The sequence below is a fragment of the Ranitomeya imitator genome, chromosome 3, assembly GCF_032444005.1.
Source record: "Ranitomeya imitator isolate aRanImi1 chromosome 3, aRanImi1.pri, whole genome shotgun sequence".
In the NCBI taxonomy this organism is placed as follows: domain Eukaryota; kingdom Metazoa; phylum Chordata; class Amphibia; order Anura; family Dendrobatidae; genus Ranitomeya; species Ranitomeya imitator.
Window position 1 is genome coordinate 18,258,117 of NC_091284.1, and position 19,642 is coordinate 18,277,758.

Genomic DNA, 19,642 nt, shown 5'->3' on the forward strand with positions numbered 1-19,642 from the left:
TATATATCAGTATTGGGCAATGTAACTTTATTCACAAATCCGGGGGGAGATGTAACACCCCAGCTCCATTGCCGGACCTTGCTTCCTTTCTTCTATTGCCGGCTGCCACTGTGTTATTCCACGCCTGAGTTACTTTTCTTACTATTGCCCCAACAGTTGTCTCCTTCTCACCCGGCATCTTACTTATGGTTTTGTAGCCCATTCCAGCTTTGTGCAGGTCAATGATCTTGTCCCTGACATCCTTATAAAGCTCTTTGGTCTTGCCCATGTTGTAGAGGTTAGAGTCTGACTGATTAAGGCTGGTTTCACATTGGCGTTTTTTCGGGTGCGTTTTTGCGGTAAAAAACGCAAAAAAACGCATGGTGAAAAAACGCATGTAAACGCGTGTAAACGCTGCGTTTTTTTGACGCATGCGTTTTTGCATGTGGTGAAAAAAACGCGGAGTTTTACCGCGTTTACATGCGTTTTTTCATGCGTTTGCGTTTTTTAAACGCATGCAGAAAAATGTGTGACAACTGCCAATCATCAAAATAAAGTAAAAAACCCACTATAACCAGAAATAGTTAGGGTTAGGGTTAGGGTTAGGGGTAGGGTTAGGGGTAGGGATCATAACCCTAACCCTAAAGGGATCCTACCCCTAACCCTACCCCTAACCCTACCCCTAACCCTAACCCTACCCCTAACCCTAACCCTAAGGAATCCTAACCCTAACCCTACCCCTAACCCTACCCCTAACCCTAACCCTAACCCTATGGGATTAGGGTTAGGGTTAGGATCCCTTAGGGTTAGGGGTAGGGTTAGGGGTAGGGTTAGGGGTAGGGTTAGGGTTAGGATCCCTTAGGGTTAGGGGTAGGGTTAGGGGTAGGGTTAGGGGTAGGGTTAGGTTCCCTTTATCACCTTTATGCTGGGGGGTGGCATATCAGTGTGTTTTCTGGTTTTTTAATAAAAAAACGCATGCGTTTTTTACCGCAAAAAACGCATGCACCAAAAAACGCATGCGTCCCCATTGACTCCAATGTATTTTTTGACCCAAAAAAAACGCATGAAAACGCATGCGTTTTTTTTTGGTCCAAAAAACGCTTCTAAAAATACTACAAGTAGCATTTCAGAAAATGAACGCATGCAGTAAAAAAACGCATGCGTCCAAAAACGCGAACAAACGCGTACACAAAAAAACGCATGCGTTTTCAATGTTAAAGATAGGGAAAAAAAACGCATGCGTTTTTTTGAAAAAAAACGCTGCAGACAAAAACGCAAGTGTGAAACCACCCTAATTGAGTCTGTGGACAGGAGTCTTTTGTAAAGGTGACTACACTGCATACTGTACTTACTACACTGCACACTACATATTACACTGCACTCTACATACTACACTGCACTCTACATACTAAACTGCACTCTCTACATATTACACTGCATACTATAGTTACTACACTGCACACTACATATTACACTGCACGATCTACATTATTCACTGCACTCTCTACATTTTACACTGCACACTGTACATACTACACTGCACTCTACATACTACACTGCACTCTCTACATAATACACTGCACTCTCTACATTTTTCACTGCACTCTCTACATATTACACTGCACACTGTACATACTACACTGCACTCTACATATTACACTGCACACTGTACATACTACACTGCACTCTCTACATACTACACTGCACTCTCTACATTTTTCACTGCACTCTCTACATATTACACTGCACACTGTACATACTACACTGCACTCTACATATTACACTGCACTCTACATACTAAACTGCACTCTCTACATATTACACTGCATACTATAGTTACTACACTGCACACTACATATTACACTGCACTATCTACATTTTTCACTGCACTCTCTACATTTTACATTGCACACTGTACATACTACACTGCACTCGACATACTAAACTGCACTCTCTACATATTACACTGCACACTCTACATACTACACTGCACTCTACATACTACACTGCACTCTCTACATAATACACTGCACTCTCTACATTTTTCACTGCACTCTCTACATATTACACTGCACACTGTACATACTACACTGCACTCTACATATTACACTGCACACTGTACATACTACACTGCACTCTCTACATACTACACTGCACTCTCTACATTTTTCACTGCACTCTCTACATATTACACTGCACACTGTACATACTACACTGCACTCTCTACATATTACACTGCACTCTCTACATACTACACTGCACTCTCTACATATTACACTGCACTCTACATATTACACTGCACACTGTACATACTACACTGCACTCTCTACATACTACACTGCACTCTCTACATTTTTCACTGCACTCTCTACATATTACACTGCACACTGTACATACTACACTGCACTCTACATATTACACTGCACACTGTACATACTACACTGCACTCTCTACATATTACACTGCACTCTCTACATATTACACTGCACTCTCTACATATTACACTGCACACTGTACATACTACACTGCACTCTACATATTACACTGCACACTGTACATACTACACTGCACTCTCTACATACTACACTGCACTCTCTACATATTACACTGCACTCTCTACATATTACACTGCACTCTCTACATACTACACTGCACTCTCTACATATTACACTGCACTCTCTACATATTACACTGCACTCTCTACATATTACACTGCACTCTCTACATATTACACTGCACACTGTACATACTACACTGCACTCTACATATTACACTGCACACTGTACATACTACACTGCACTCTACATATTACACTGCACACTGTACATACTACACTGCACTCTACATATTACACTGCACACTGTACATACTACACTGCACTCTCTACATATTACACTGCACTCTCTACATATTACACTGCACTCTCTACATATTACACTGCACACTGTACATACTACACTGCACTCTACATATTACACTGCACACTGTACATACTACACTGCACTCTCTACATACTACACTGCACTCTCTACATTTTTCACTGCACTCTCTACATATTACACTGCACACTGTACATACTACACTGCACTCTACATATTACACTGCACACTGTACATACTACACTGCACTCTCTACATATTACACTGCACTCTCTACATATTACACTGCACTCTCTACATATTACACTGCACACTGTACATACTACACTGCACTCTACATATTACACTGCACACTGTACATACTACACTGCACTCTCTACATACTACACTGCACTCTCTACATATTACACTGCACTCTCTACATATTACACTGCACTCTCTACATACTACACTGCACTCTCTACATATTACACTGCACTCTCTACATATTACACTGCACTCTCTACATATTACACTGCACTCTCTACATATTACACTGCACACTGTACATATTACACTGCACTCTCTAGATATTACACATCAGTAACTGAGATAAACACTTACTACAAAGCATCAGTATGGTGGACATTATATATCAGTATTGGGCAATGTAACTTTATTCACAAATCCGGGGGGAGATGTAACACCCCAGCTCCATTGCCGGACCTTGCTTCCTTTCTTCTATTGCCGGCTGCCACTGTGTTATTCCACGCCTGAGTTAATTTTCTTACTATTGCCCCAACAGTTGTCTCCTTCTCACCCGGCATCTTACTTATGGTTTTGTAGCCCATTCCAGCTTTGTGCAGGTCAATGATCTTGTCCCTGACATCCTTATAAAGCTCTTTGGTCTTGCCCATGTTGTAGAGGTTAGAGTCTGACTGATTAATTGAGTCTGTGGACAGGAGTCTTTTGTAAAGGTGACTACACTGCATACTGTACTTACTACACTGCACACTACATACTAAACTGCACTCTCTACATATTACACTGCACTCTACATATTACACTGCACACTGTACATACTACACTGCACTCTCTACATACTACACTGCACTCTCTACATTTTTCACTGCACTCTGTACATATTACACTGCACACTGTACATACTACACTGCACTCTACATATTACACTGCACACTGTACATACTACACTGCACACTCTACATACTACACTGCACACTCTACATACTACACTGCACACTCTACATACTACACTGCACACTCTACATACTACACTGCACTCTCTACATACTACACTGCATACTATACTTACTACACTGCACTCTCTACGTATTACACTGCACTCTACATTTTACACTGCACACTGCATATTACACTGCACACTCTACATACTACACTGCACACTCTACATACTACACTGCACACTCTACATACTACACTGCACACTCTACATTTGACACTGCACACTACATATTACACTGCACTCTCTACATATTATACTGCACTCTCTACATACTACACTGCATACTATACTGTACAGTATGCAGAGTACGCAGTGTAGTAAGTACAGTATGGTGTGTAGTATATACAGTATGCAGAGCGTGCAGTGTAGTATGTAGAGAGTACAGTGTAATATGCCGAGAGTGCAGTGTAAAATGTAGTGTGCAGTGTAAAATGTAGATTGTACACTGCACTCTACGTTTTACACTGCACTCTCTACATTTTACACTGCACACTGCATATTACACTGCACTCTCTACATATTACACTGCACTCTCTACATACTACACTGCATACTATACTTACTACACTGCACTCTCTACATTTTACACTGCACACTGCATATTACACTGCACTCTCTACATAATACACTGCACTCTCTACATACTACACTGCACTCTCTACATATTACACTGCACTCTCTACATACTACACTGCATACTATACTTACTACACTGCACTCTCTACATTTTACACTGCACACTGCATATTACACTGCACTCTCTACATATTACACTGCACTCTCTACATACTACATTGCACTCTCTACATTTTACTCTGCACTCTCTACATAGTGCAGTGTAATATGCAGAGAGTGCAGTGTAAAACGTAGAGTGCAGTGTACAATCTACATTTTACACTGCACACTACATTTTACACTGCACTCTCGGCATATTACACTGTACTCTCTACATACTACACTGCACGCTCTGCATACTGTATATACTACACACCATACTGTACTTACTACACTGCGTACTCTGCATACTGTACATACTACACACTACACTCCATACTATATATACTACACTGCACAGCCTACGTACTGCATGGTACGCTACAAACTTCAATGGATACTCCACATACTACACTGGATACTACGCTGCATACTGTACATACTGCACTGGATATTCTGCAAATTCACCATTTAGTAGCAGAGCTGTAAGTTTCACATTCAGCAGAACATTGCTGGATTACTGAGTTTTTGAAGTGGTGACGAGCCTGGAGTCTCCATAACACTAAGGCTATGTGCACACGCTGCGGATTTTGCTGCGGATCCGCAGCGGTTTCCCATGCGTTTACAGTACAATGTAAACCTATGGGAAATGCAATCCGCAGTGCACATGCTGTGGAAAAAAACGCATGGAAACGCAGCGGTTTACATTCCACAGCATGTCAATTCTTTGTGCGGATTCCGCAGCGGTTTACACCTGCTCCATAATAGAAAACCGCAGGTGTAAAACCACAGTGGAATCCGCACAAAAACTGCGGTAAATCCACAATAAATCAGCAGGAAAAACGCACAGTTTTTGCCCTGCGGATTTATCAAATCCACTGCAGAAAAATGCGCAGGGGATCTTTCTACGTGTGCACATACCCTAAAAGTTGGTGCAGCAGCATCAAGCTGGTTGTGGAAAATGCCAAAATGTGGACTTATTTGCCCATTTTCCTGCCCACACTTGGACTAGTCAGGAATCCTAGATGTTATAGCTTTACAACCTTAGGCTCTATAGAGGGGATTTCTCCTAAAGTATGCCCCCCTTCCCTTTTATAAAGTGATTGCGTTCAGGTAAATTTACCAAAGATCAGTAATCGTCCTCTGTCAGACTATATGGACAAGAAGAGCAAGCCTGGAATAACGAATGGGAACACTGATTATTAATTTGGACACGTAATCGCATCTGCTGGCCACTAAATCTCCAGATCCATTGGAAGGTTGGAAGGTTAGGGTTTATACATTTTAATAAGTCCTGGCGTCCATTTAATCAGTTCCCCTGTTAATATGCATCTCCTGCCTGATTATGAGGCTTGGTGTAAGGAATGGGATCATTGCTTAGTCTCTGCTGCCATCCGGTGGGCAAAGTGTAGAATTACAACTGAACGTGTAAAGTATCATTACAATGCTTTTATGACTCCTCAGTAGGACAAGGTGGACTGAGAAGAGCTCCCAGTATTTGTCCCCTATGCCCCTGACCCTATAATGGCACCAAAGAAACTGTGGGTTGTACATATCTATGATACTGCCCCCATAAGTGATCACATGCTTTAATTGTGGTATTTTCCATCATTATGGGGTTCAGACCTCAATTCACACCTTATAGTACAAAATGAAAATTATGCCAGCGAGGAGTCGGCTCAGACACCAGATACAATGTCTACAGTTTTCTGCCAAAAATGTTAATACATTTATCACTCCCCATTTTTGCTCAATTCCAGAAGTATTTGTGACAGCACAAAAAGGAAAAAGTCACGTTCTTTGTGACAATTGTGCAACTTTTTGACACCTGAAAACTACTAAGGAAGGAATTTGTACTAATATGCACTTTTTGTTATGTCTTTCTCCTGTGTGTGCAAAATGTTACATTTTATTGCACAATTTTCCTAACATTTGCACCAGTACAGACAGTTCAGGGTTTGTTTGTTTTTACCAGTGAATAAAGACCAGAATTGCTTTTGGGGATCTTTTTTAGATACATTTATGACTTGCAAGTCATCTATCATACTGCCTGGAGGTTCGGAGGGTCAGGATAGAAAAGATCCTTCTAGTAAGAAAAACCTCAGGGCTGAAAACATTCTTTGCGATTGTTCTGAAGTTTGATATTAGAGGGGATTGTTGCTCAACAGCAGAGGTGGGAAAATCATTTTCCCGAGTGGCCACATGAAAGATTGTGACTGTTCTGGAGGCCGAACCAATAGGCTGAAATGAATTATATTCAATATTAACATATGATTATTGCTTATTATTGAGCAGATCAAAATCCATAGAATTTACTGCTTTTTATAACGTTTATAAATCATACCACATGTTATTCAACCCTTGCTCCATGATCAACAGCTGCCAACACAGCATGATATACCCACAGCTCCTACACACAGTACAATGTCCCCACAGCTCCCACACACAGTATGATGTCCCCACAGCTCCCACACACAGTATGATGTCCCCACAGCTCCCACACACAGTATGATGTCTCCACAGCTCCCGCACACAGTATAATGCCCCCACAACTCCCATACACAGCATGATATACCCACAGCTCCCACACAGTATGATGTCCCCACAAGTCCCATACACACAGTACGATGTCCCCACAGCTCCCACACACAGTATGATGTCTCCACAGCTCCCAAACACACAGTATGATGTCTCCACAGCTCCCAAACACAGTATGATGTCCCCACAAGTCCCATACATACAGTATGATCCCCCACAGCTCCCACACAGTATGAAGCCCCCACAGCTCCCCACTCACAATATGATGCCCCCAAAGCTCCCCACACACAGTACAATGTCCCCACAGCTCCCACACACAGTATGATGTCCCCACAGCTCCCACACACAGTATGATGTCCCCACAGCTCCTACACACAGTATGATGTCCTCACAGCTCCTACACACAGTATGATGTCCCCACAGCTCCCACACACAGTACAATGTCCCCACAGCTCCTACACACAGTATGACGTCCCCACAGCTCCCACATACAATATGATGCCCCCACAGCGCCCACACACAGTATGATGTTCCCACAGCTCCCACACACAGCACAATGTCCCCACAGCTCCCACACACAGTATGTTGTCCCAATAGCTCCTATACACAGTATGATGTCTCCACAGCTCCCACACACAGTATGTTGTCACAATAGCTCCTATACACAGTATGATGCCCCCCACAGCTCCCACACATAGTATGATGCCCCCACAGCTCCCCAAACACAGTATGATGTCCCCACAAGTCCCATACACACAGTATAATGCCCCCACAGCTCCCCACACACAATATGATGCCCCCACAGCTCCCACACACAGTAGGATGTCCCCACAGCTCCAACACACAGTATGATGTCCCCACAGTTCCCATACACAGTATGATGCCTCCACAGCTCCCAAACACAGTATGATGCCCCCACAGCTCCCACATACAGTATGATGCCCCCACAGCTCCTACACACAGTATGATGCCCCAAGTCCCTTACACACAGTACGATGTCTCCACAGCTCCCACACACAGTACAATGCCTCCACAAGTCCCTTATATACAGTATAATGCCCCCACAGCTCCCCACACACAATATGATGCCCCCACAGCTCCCACATACAGTATGATGTCCCCACAGCTCCCATACACAGTATGATTTCCCCACAGCTCCCATACACAGTATGATGCCCCCACAGCTCCCATACACAGTATGATGTCCCCACAGCTCCCACACACAGTATGTTGTCACAATAGCTCCTATACACAGTATGATGTCTCCACAGCTCCCACACAGTATGATGCCCCAACAGCTCCCACACACAGTATGATGCCCCCACAACTCCCACATACAGTATGATGGCCCCACAGCTCCTACACACAGTATGATGCCCCCACAAGTCCCTTACATACAGTACGATGTCTCCACAGCTCCCACACACAGTACAATGCCCCCACAAGTCCCTTACATACAGTATGATGCCACCACAGCTCCCACACACAGTATGATGTCCCCTCAGCTTCCAAACACAGTATAATGTCCCCACAGCTCCCACACACAGTATTATGCCCCCACAGCTCCCACATACAGTATGATGCCCCCACAAGTCCCATACACACAGTATGATGCCCCCACAAGTCCCATACACACAGTATGATGCCCCTATAGCTCCCACACACAGTATGATGCCCCCACAGCTCCCACACACAGTATGATGTCCCTACAGCTCCCACACACAGTATGATGTCCCCACAAGTCCCATACAACAGTATGATGCCCCCATATCTCCCACACACAGTATGATGCTCCAACAGCTCCCACACACAGTATGATGTCCCCACAAGTCCCATACACACAGTATGATGCCCCCATAGCTCCCACACACAGTATGATGTCCCAACAGCTCCCACACACAGTATGATGCCCCCACAGCTCTCACACACAGTATGATGTCCCCACAGCTTCCACACACAATATGATGTCCCCACAGCTCCCACACAGTATGATGTCCCTACAAGTCCCATACACACAGTATGATGCCCCCATAGCTCCCACACACATTATGATGTCCCAACAGCTCCCACACACAGTATGATGCCCCCACAGCTCTCACACACAGTATGATGTCGCCACAGCTCCCACACACAGTATGATGCCCCCACAGCTCTCACACTCAGTATGATGTCCCCACAGCTCCCACACACAGTATGATGTCCCCACAGCTCCCACACACAGTATGATGTCCTCACAGCTCCCACACACAGTATGATGTCCCCACAGCTCCCACACACAGTATGATGTCCCCACAAGTCCCATACACAGCACAATATCCCCACAGCTCCCACACAAAACATTTAATCAGCTGTCATATCTCTTTAATAGCCGTGGGTGGATTAGAGCTTCACCCACGGCTGATACCAGTTAAATCCTCCTGCAATCACTGACAATGGGATTTTATATGTGCCGTCCAGAAGGACGTCATTAATTTCGCCCATCAGCTCCCCTGTCACGTGATTACGGTCTGCAGAAGAACCTTGAGCCTGTTATCATGATACCCTTGTGATCACCGACCTGTGGCCGGGTTGATGTTGAAGTCTACTTTACACTGATGAGCAAAAGGGTAACAATGTTTTGACCTTCTGACTTTCAGGCTCCATATCTCACCATCCACTTCTGCTTTGATCATGAGACTTCCATCATTTTATAGACAATTATCTTGGCTATCTCATACATAAATGTGACTTACAGCTATTTAGCATATGATTAGTCATGCATGTCGCTGCATTGTTACCGCTTTACTCCTTAAAAATCATTTTTTTTATTTTTTTGTTAGTATTTTATAATCCACCTTTGGTTTCCACCACGGCCTGAAGCCTTCTGGCTAGCTCTCCATCCGATTCAAGCATGTGTCTACTAAAATCTGATCCCAGGTCTCTTCTCCATGTTCCCCATGTTGGTGCACACTGGTCACCTCACTTGGGTCTGTATACAGCTTGTTCTTCACCTCTACCCACAAGTGTTGGATTGGGTTGAGGTCCGGGGACTGTGGGGACAATCCAGCTCCTCTACTTCATTGTCATTGACCCATTTCTTCACCAATCTCGGCGTATGCTTCGGTTCCTTGTCCTGCTGGAACACTGTCGTCCTTTTCATACGCATGGTACTCGAGCGTATGAAGTAACTCATCTTGTAGAACCCTCACATATAGCTCAGCACTGAGACCACCATCGATCCTGGTCAAGTATCCAACGCCTTTGGCTGTAAAACATCCTCATATCATCAGGCTTCCTCCACCGAACTTGACATTTTCTTCAATTTCTCGATCCGTTAGCCCCTTTTTCTCTTGTTTCTTCAAGACCCCTTTGCCCCCATCAGACCCGTCTATTGACTTTCATCTCATCGCTCCAAATCACCCGTTTCCAATCTTACACTTTTCGTACTCCTTTACAAACTTGAGCCGACGCTTCTAATGATGATATTGAAGTTGAAGTTTCTTCACCTTTTTTCAGGCCTCCATTCCGTGCATGGACGTCTGTGATCTCACTATTATGGAGCTTACGAGCCTCCTCCACTGCCGTCTCCAGAACTGATAGACCTTGGGATGAGCCGACTTGGTGACTCTGATACTTTGCCTGGACGTCCACCTCTTGGCTTCTGAATGGATGGACTACATTTTGTATTCTTTCAATCATCATGGCGCTCACATGATGCCGTTTGGCAGTTTTCTTGGCCGAGAGATGACTATCGATGAGCTGGATGAAGATGTTTCTCTTTTCTTGGGAAATCGTCATCATGGCTGCGCCTCGATATGAACCAGTCACTTCTCACTTGGGAATCAACCTAGTAACACACTGAGCTATTAAGGAATGTGAGAACAGGTTGTAATTCGTAATATTCAGGAAGAAAAAGATTATTCCACCACCAGGAGCAAAACAGTAACAATGCAGCGACATGACGAGAATCTGCATAACTAATCATATGCTAAATAGTTACAAGTCACATTTATGTATGAGATATCCAAGATGGTTGTCTATAAAATGATGGTGGTCTCACGTTAGAAGCTGTAGTGAATTGTGAGATATGGAGCCTGAGGCTATGTGCACACTTTGCGGATTCCACTGCGGAATTTTCTGCAGCGGAATTCCAAAATCCGCAGTGAAAACCCGCTGCGGTTTTTACTGCGGATTTATCGCGGTTTTTACTGCGGTTTCTTATGCGGATTTTCATCTGCATTTTTCTATTGGAGCAGGTGACAATCTGCAGAAAAGAAGTGACATGCTGCGGAATGTAATCCGCAGCGTTTCCGCGCGTTTTTTTCCGCAGCATGTGCACAGCGTTTTTTGTTTCCCATAGGTTTACATTGTACTGTAAAAACTCATGGGAAACTGCTGCGGATCCGCAGCGGTCAAATCCGCAGCGTGTGCACATAGCCTGAAAGTCAGAAGGTCAGAACATTGTTCCCCTTTTGCTCGTCAGTAGAGATGACTGAACCTGAGCTGTAAAGTTCCCCCGGCGTCCGCTGCTGAACACGGACTTATCCTGGATGTCTGTGTTACAGGTCCGGAGTCTGGGGTGGAGAGAGATTGATTCTCCAGCTTCAAAGTTCAGGTCCCCATTGATTTCAGTGGGGTTCAGGTTGAAGTTCGGGTAAAGTTCTAGTAAACGAACCAAACTATGGACTGAAGATCAGTGGGGAACCAGAACCCGATCTTCTACGTCTCTGCCCATCCCTACCCGTCAGTGTATGTAGCAGTGCTGAACCCCTGCTGTGTGTCGCACCGGTGATCAGACTGGTAAATAAAGTGAAAAAAAATAAAATTTCAAAAAATATAAAAAAAATTCAAAAGAAAAACACAAAAGTCCAAATCCCCCCTTTTTTTGCCCCATTAAGTATAAAACAATTTAAAAAAAAAAAAATTACACATATTCGATATCGCTGTAATCAGAAATCTCCAATCTTTCAATATATAAAACAAGCTAATCCACTCGGCAAACGACATAATGAGAAAAAAATAAAACAACAGAATTACGTTTTTTTGTTTTTTTTTTAAAATGCTTCCCATAATGGTGGCCTCCCACAAGATAGACATATTTCTTTTCTAAAATCCTCTGTGCTGCTCTCAGCCTGTGACATCACATATATACAGATGAAATCAGACAATTGTGAATTAACCCCTGGACCCCTGGGCAGAACTCCCACGCTGCTACGTGACGGGGCGCAGACAGGGGGCGCTCTTATTGTACTGTACCTTTCTGCTTGAAGCGGCTGTTGCTGTCTCTTTCTAGGAGGGAAATATGATTGTTATACATCATTATCCGCCTCTGGCACTGATAAGGTTAATGGGTTAGTAATGAATAGTCATGAACTGGTTAATTACTAAGCGCCATGATATCGACAGTAAGTTAGTGACCTCTAAGGAGGAGGGGAAGACAGCCGGTCCGGCCCCCGAGGGGTATACACCTATATATACAGGGGTGGCGCCACCTCTTGGGGGTCCCTGATGCTGCATAGAAAACCTAATTGTCCCCCTACTGATAAGTGTCCAGCAGGTGGCGCTCCATAATCACAATGTATCCACATATGCAGTCACAGCTTGTATGGAAGGGCTGGTGCAGTCCTATGTAAATAACATAGAATCGCAGGTTCTGCAACTTTCTACTGTTCCCCATTGTCAGGCAGCGACTCAGCGGCAAACCTCATTCCATGACAGTTTGTTACAATGTATCGGTGCAGATAAATGTATCGGTCTGGGGGACAGTTTAGCTCACAGATGATATTGTAGGGTGGATACAATTGTAACAAAGCTTCAGCTGGAAGGATTATAAGGAAGAGTTTCCGACACATTTTTTTCTATGTATTTTTCCTGCATTTTACATTAGCAGCAAAATAAATTAAAGTAAATAAATAAATCTCACATCTCACACTGCATTGTTTTCCTTGTGTTTTTGGAGCAACTTATCCATTCTTTCAGCTGTTCGGCCGTTTTTATTTTTTTACAATTTTTCCAACTGAATACATTTAATAAAAAATTGCTCGAAAAAACACATTAAAAATGTATTAAAAACAAGTTTTTGGTGCTAAAAAAAAAAGCACTGTGTGAACATACCGTAAGGTCTGTACAGGTTATAAGCCTCAGAATATAATCAGAAATGTTCCCGTTCACTGACATTAAGCATATTTAGAAATTATAAGAAAAAAAAAAAAAATTAGGGAGCGCCTGCCCCGATCCGATCAGCACTGCAGCGGTATAGGGAGGCGCCTTATAGATGTTTACCGCCAACTGAAGTCCTATGTGCAGTTCCTGCCATCTAGTGGCCATTTGTATGTATTACAAGCACAGAAAAGGAAAAAGTGGGAAACAGAGAAGTGCATGTAATCAATCATTGCTAATTATGGAGCACAGAGGGGAAAACAGCTTTTTGCACCTCTGATTCCTTGGGTGCACTGAGGCAGATCCCTTCACCAGGACAACACACCACCTTTGGATCTGGTGAACATGAAGCTACTTGGACTCAAACAATGAAAAGTTGCAAAATATTTGTGACTTTTCCAAAAGATTTATGACAGAATGCCGGGCGAGGGCTTACAACAAGTTCTCGCCTACTGGAGGACGCCTCCACCCATAAGTCAATGTCAGTCCCTTTAATGAGCCTTGCGACTAAGAATAATGACATTGAAAAGTCAGCCATTGCCATCTACAACAGGTGGCACTAGCGAGATGATTTTCTTTCCTTCTGGTAAAGAGCTCATTTGCATGTTTTTTTCCCATGGATCATTGCTAGAAAGACTCCATGAGCAGCGGTCTCCTTAAGAAGTGCAAGGTCATCCAAAAGTCACTATCTCGGTAAATTAGAATACTTTATAACACCAATTAATGGTGCTATATAAATTAATAATAATAATAATAATACCAGCAGCTTGAAAAATAATTTTAATATCCGAAATGTTGTTCTACTGAAATGTATGTTCAGTAAGTGCCTGACCTTAACCCTATAGAGAATCTATAGCAGCTGCAGGCTGCTATCAAAGCAACCTGGGCTTCCATAACCCCTCAGCAGCGCCACAGGCTGATCGCCTCCATGCCACGCCGCATTGATGCAGTAACTGATGCAAAAGGAGCCCCGACCAAGTACTGAGTGCATTTACTGATCATACATTTCAGTAGGACAACATTTCGGATTTTACAATCAGCCAGCTGGTGTTATAAAGTATTCTAATTTACTGAGACAATGACTTTTGGGCTTTCATTGGCTGTAAGCCATAATCATCGCCATTAACAGAAATAAACATGTGAAATAGATCACTCTGTGTGTAATGACTCTATAGAATATAGGAGATTCACTTTTGTATTGAAGAACTGAAATAAAGTAACTTTTTGATGTTATTCTAATATTGGGGTATCATGTAATATAATAGGGGATGGACGATCTGTACTGATCTGGGGAGGGGTATACGGGGTATGTATAATAATCTGTCCGATTCTGAAGTATTTTGATCGCCATGAGATGAAGTTTATTATACTCTGAGGTCTTTCCTGAACCCAATGAGGGAAGGGGTTAAAAATAATAAAACACATTATACTCTCCTGTTTTTATGCCACCCCCACTGCAGCTACCTGGGCTTCGGCTATTCCGATGATTGACTGCAGCAGCTTCGGCATAAGGAATGGTCCTCAAACCCAATCCTGGTCCTCAGACTTGCACATGACTCCAACCTTGAGGAACAGGCTTATTAGCCAATTGGAAGTAGGGAACTAATTCAAGGGTCATAGAGGGGGCAATAAACGCCAAGTCATCCTTTTTTGGGTTTTCATTGGCTGTAAGCCATAATCATCAACATTAACAGAAATAAACACGTGAAATAGATCACTCTGTGTGTAATGACTCTATAGAATATACGAGATTCACTTTTTGTATTGAAGAACTGAAATAAATTCACTTTTGATGTTATTCTAATTTTGTGAGATGCACCTGTAGGTGTATATGTATAAATACAGTATATAATATATATATATATATATATATATATATATATATATATATATATATATATATATATATACAGTGGCATGTAGCCACTTCAGCAAGCTGAAGGTGAAATGATCTCTAAAAGGACTGAAGTTACAGATGACACATTTTCTTTGCAGTTGAGGCAAAAATATGCACTGCTCAAAAAAATAAAGGGAACACTTAAACAACAGAATATAACTCCAAGTAAATCAAACTTCTGTGAAATCAAACTGTCCACTTAGGAACAACACTGATTGACAATCAATTTCACATGCTGCAAATGGAATAGACAACAGATGGAAATTATTGGCAATTATCAAGACACCCTCAATAAAGGAGTGGTTCTGCAGGTGGGGACCACAGACCACATCTCAGTACCAAAGCTTTCTGGCTGATGTTTTGGTCACTTTTAATGTTGGTTGTGCTTTCACGCTTGTGGTAGAATGAGACGGACTCTACAGCCCACACAAGTGGCTCAGGTTGTGCAGCTCATCCAGGATGGCACATCAATGCGAGCTGTGGCAAGAAGGATTGCTGTGTTTGTCAGCGTAGTGTCCAGAGGCTGGAGGCGCTACCAGGAGACAGGCCAGTACACCAGGAGACGTGGAGGGGGCCGTAGGAGGGCAACAACCCAGCAGAAGGATTGCTACCTCAGCCTTTGTCCAAGGATGAACAGGAGGAGCACTGCCAGAGCCCTGCAAAATGACCTCCAGCAGGCCACAAATGTGCATGTGTCTGCACAAACGGTTAGAAACCGACTCCATGATGATGATCTGAGTGCCTGACGTCCACAGATTGGGGTTGTGCTCACAGCCCAACACCGTGCAGGACGCTTGGCATTTGTCACAGAACACCAGGATTGGGAAATTCGCCACTGGCGCCCTGTGCTCTTCACAGATGAAAGCAGGTTCACACTGAGCACATGTGACAGACGTGACAGAGTCTGGAGACGCCGTGGAGAGCGATCTGCTGCCTGCAACATCCTTCAGCATGACCAGTTTGGCAGTGGGTCAGTAATGGTGTGGGGTGGCATTTCTTTGGAGGGCCACACAGCCCTCCATGTGCTCACCAGAGGAAGCCTGACTACCATTAGGTACCGAGATGAGATCCTCAGACCCCTTGTGAGACCACATGCTGGTGCGGTTGGACCTGGGTTCCTCCTAATGCAGGACAATGCCAGACCTCATGTGGCTGGAGTGTGTCAGCAGTTCCTGCAAGATGAAGGCATTGAAGCTATGGACTGGCCCGCCCGTTCCCCAGACCTGAATCCGATTGAGCACATCTGGGACATCATGTCTCGCTCCATCCACCAATGTCATGTTGCATCACAGACTGTCCAGGAGTTGGCGGATGCTTTACTCCAGGTCTGGGAGGAGATCCATCAGGAGACCATGTGCCGCCTCATCAGGAGCATGCCCAGGCGTCATAGGGAGGTCTGTCATGATTCCAATGGCAGGGAATCACAAAAGGACAAGCACCAACGAGCTCTAGGGTGATGGAACCTGAGCTGACCGCGACCCTAAACCTGAACACACAAATAACAATAGCCGGGGAACGTGCCTACGTTGATCCTAGACGTCTCGCACCAGCCGAAGATCTAACTTCTCCTATTAGAAGAAACACAGACCTCTCTTGCCTCCAGAGAAATACCCCACAGAAATAGCAGCCCCCCACATATAATGACGGTGAAATGAGAGGAAGGCACATACACAGTATGAAAACAGATTCAGCAAAATGAGGCCCGCTAAAACTAGATAGCAGAGGATACAAAAGTAAACTGCGCGGTCAGCAAAAAACCCTTCAAAAAACCATCCTGTAATTACTTGAACTCATGTTCCAACTCATGGAACATGAGGAGCAATTACAGCCCACTAAAGCAACCAGCAGCAAAGAGACAATTATATGCAAGCTGGACAAGACAAAAATAAAGCAAAACGTGGAACAAGAAAATCAAAACTTAGCTTGTCCTGAAGATTACTGAAGCCAGAAGCTGAGGTAACAAAACACTCTGATAACCTTGATAGCCGGCGGGGAAATGACAAGAAAGCCCGGTTAAATAGGAAACTCCCAAATCCTAATAGAACAGGTGGACACCAGAGACAGCAGAACACAAATCACCCAGTACCATCAGTAACCACCAGAGGGAGCCCAAAAACAGAACTCACAACAGTACCCCCCCTTGAGGAGGGGTCACCGAACCCTCACGAGAACCACCAGGGCGACCAGGATGAGCCCTATGAAAAGCGCGGACCAAATCATCAGCATGAACATCAGAGGCAACCACCCAAGAATTATCCTCCTGACCATAACCCTTCCACTTGACCAAATATTGGAGTTTCCGTCTGGAAACACGAGAATCCAAGATCTTCTCCACAACATACTCCAATTCTCCCTCCACCAGCACCGGAGCAGGAGGCTCAAGCGAAGGAACAACAGGTACCTCATACCTCCGCAACAACGACCGATGGAACACATTATGAATAGCAAACGATGCCGGGAGATCCAAACGAAACGACACAGGGTTAAGAATTTCCAAGATCCTATAAGGACCGATGAACCGAGGCTTGAACTTAGGAGAAGAGACCTTCATAGGAACAAAACGAGAAGACAACCACACCAAGTCCCCAACACGAAGTCGAGGACCCACGCGGCGACGGCGATTAGCAAACTGCTGAGCCTTCTCCTGGGACAACTTCAAATTGTCCACCACATGACTCCAAATCCGATGCAACCCATCCACCACCATGTCCACTCCAGGATAATCAGAAGGCTCCACCTGACCAGAGGAAAAACGAGGATGAAACCCCGAATTACAAAAGAAAGGAGAAACCAAGGTAGCAGAACTAGCCCGATTATTAAGGGCAAACTCGGCCAGCGGCAAAAAGGTAACCCAGTCATCCTGATCAGCAGAAACAAAACACCTCAAATAAGTTTCCAAGGTCTGATTAGTTCGCTCCGTCTGGCCATTCGTCTGAGGATGGAATGCAGACGAAAAGGACAAATCAATGCCCATCTTAGCACAGAACGTCCGCCAAAATCTAGACACAAACTGGGATCCCTTGTCAGAAACGATGTTCTCCGGAATCCCATGCAAACGAACCACGTTCTGGAAAAACAGAGGGACCAACTCAGAGGAGGAAGGCAACTTAGGCAAGGGTACAAGATGAACCATTTTAGAAAAGCGGTCACACACAACCCAGATGACAGACATTTTTTGAGAGACAGGGAGATCCGAAATAAAGTCCATGGAAATGTGCGTCCAAGGCCTCTTCAGGATAGGCAAAGGTGACAACAATCCACTGGCTCGAGAACAGCAAGGCTTAGCCCGAGCACAAACCTCACAAGACTGCACAAAAGAACGCACATCCCTCGACAAGGAAGGCCACCAAAAAGACCTGGCCACCAAGTCTCTAGTACCAAATATTCCAGGATGACCTGCCAACGCAGAAGAATGGACCTCGGAGATGACTCTACTGGTCCAACTATCCGGAACAAACAGTCTCTCAGGCGGACAACGATCAGGTTTACCCGCCTGAAACTCCTGCAAAGCACGTCGCAAGTCTGGGAAGACGGCCGACAAAATCACCCCATCCCTAAGGATACCAGTGGGCTCAGAATTTCCAGGGGAGTCAGGCACAAAACTCCTAGAAAGAGCATCCGCCTTCACATTCTTTGAACCTGGCAGGTATGAAACCACAAAATTGAAACGAGAGAAAAACAGTGACCAACGAGCCTGTCTAGGATTCAGACGCCTGGCAGACTCAAGGTAAATCAGATTTTTGTGATCAGTCAAGACCACCACACGATGTCTAGCACCCTCCAGCCAATGACGCCACTCCTCAAATGCCCACTTCATGGCCAAAAGTTCCCGATTACCCACATCATAATTCCGCTCAGCGGGCGAAAATTTTCTAGAAAAGAACGCACATGGCTTCATCACCGAGCAATCGGAGCTTCTCTGTGACAAAACCGCCCCCGCTCCAATCTCGGAAGCATCAACCTCAACTTGGAAAGGAAGCGAAACATCAGGCTGATGCAAGACAGGAGCAGAAGAAAACCGGCGTTTAAGTTCCCGAAAGGCCTCCACAGCCGCAGGAGACCAATCAGCAACATCAGCACCCTTCTTAGTCAAATGCGTCAAAGGCTTAACAACACTAGAAAAATTAGTTATAAAACGACGATAGAAATTAGCAAAGCCTAAGAACTTCTGCAAACTCTTAAGAGATGCAGGCTGCGTCCAGTCACAAATAGCCCGAACCTTGACGGGATCCATCTCAATAGTAGAAGGGGAAA

At 44.3% G+C, this 19,642-nt stretch overlaps 1 protein-coding gene across 2 annotated transcripts in view; it reads right to left on the bottom strand.

Moving 5' to 3' along the window:
• LSAMP (limbic system associated membrane protein) overlaps positions 1-19,642 on the bottom strand; it is a 1,005,909-nt gene that overhangs the window by 9,435 nt on the left and 976,832 nt on the right. Inside the window, exon 8 of one of the 2 annotated variants that reach the window (XM_069760567.1) lies at positions 12,589-12,621. The exons of the other annotated variant lie outside the window; for it this stretch is intronic. Within the exon in view, the coding sequence (XP_069616668.1) occupies positions 12,589-12,621 (33 nt within the window). The remainder of the gene's footprint in view (positions 1-12,588; positions 12,622-19,642) is intronic. 2 annotated transcript variants of the gene reach the window in all.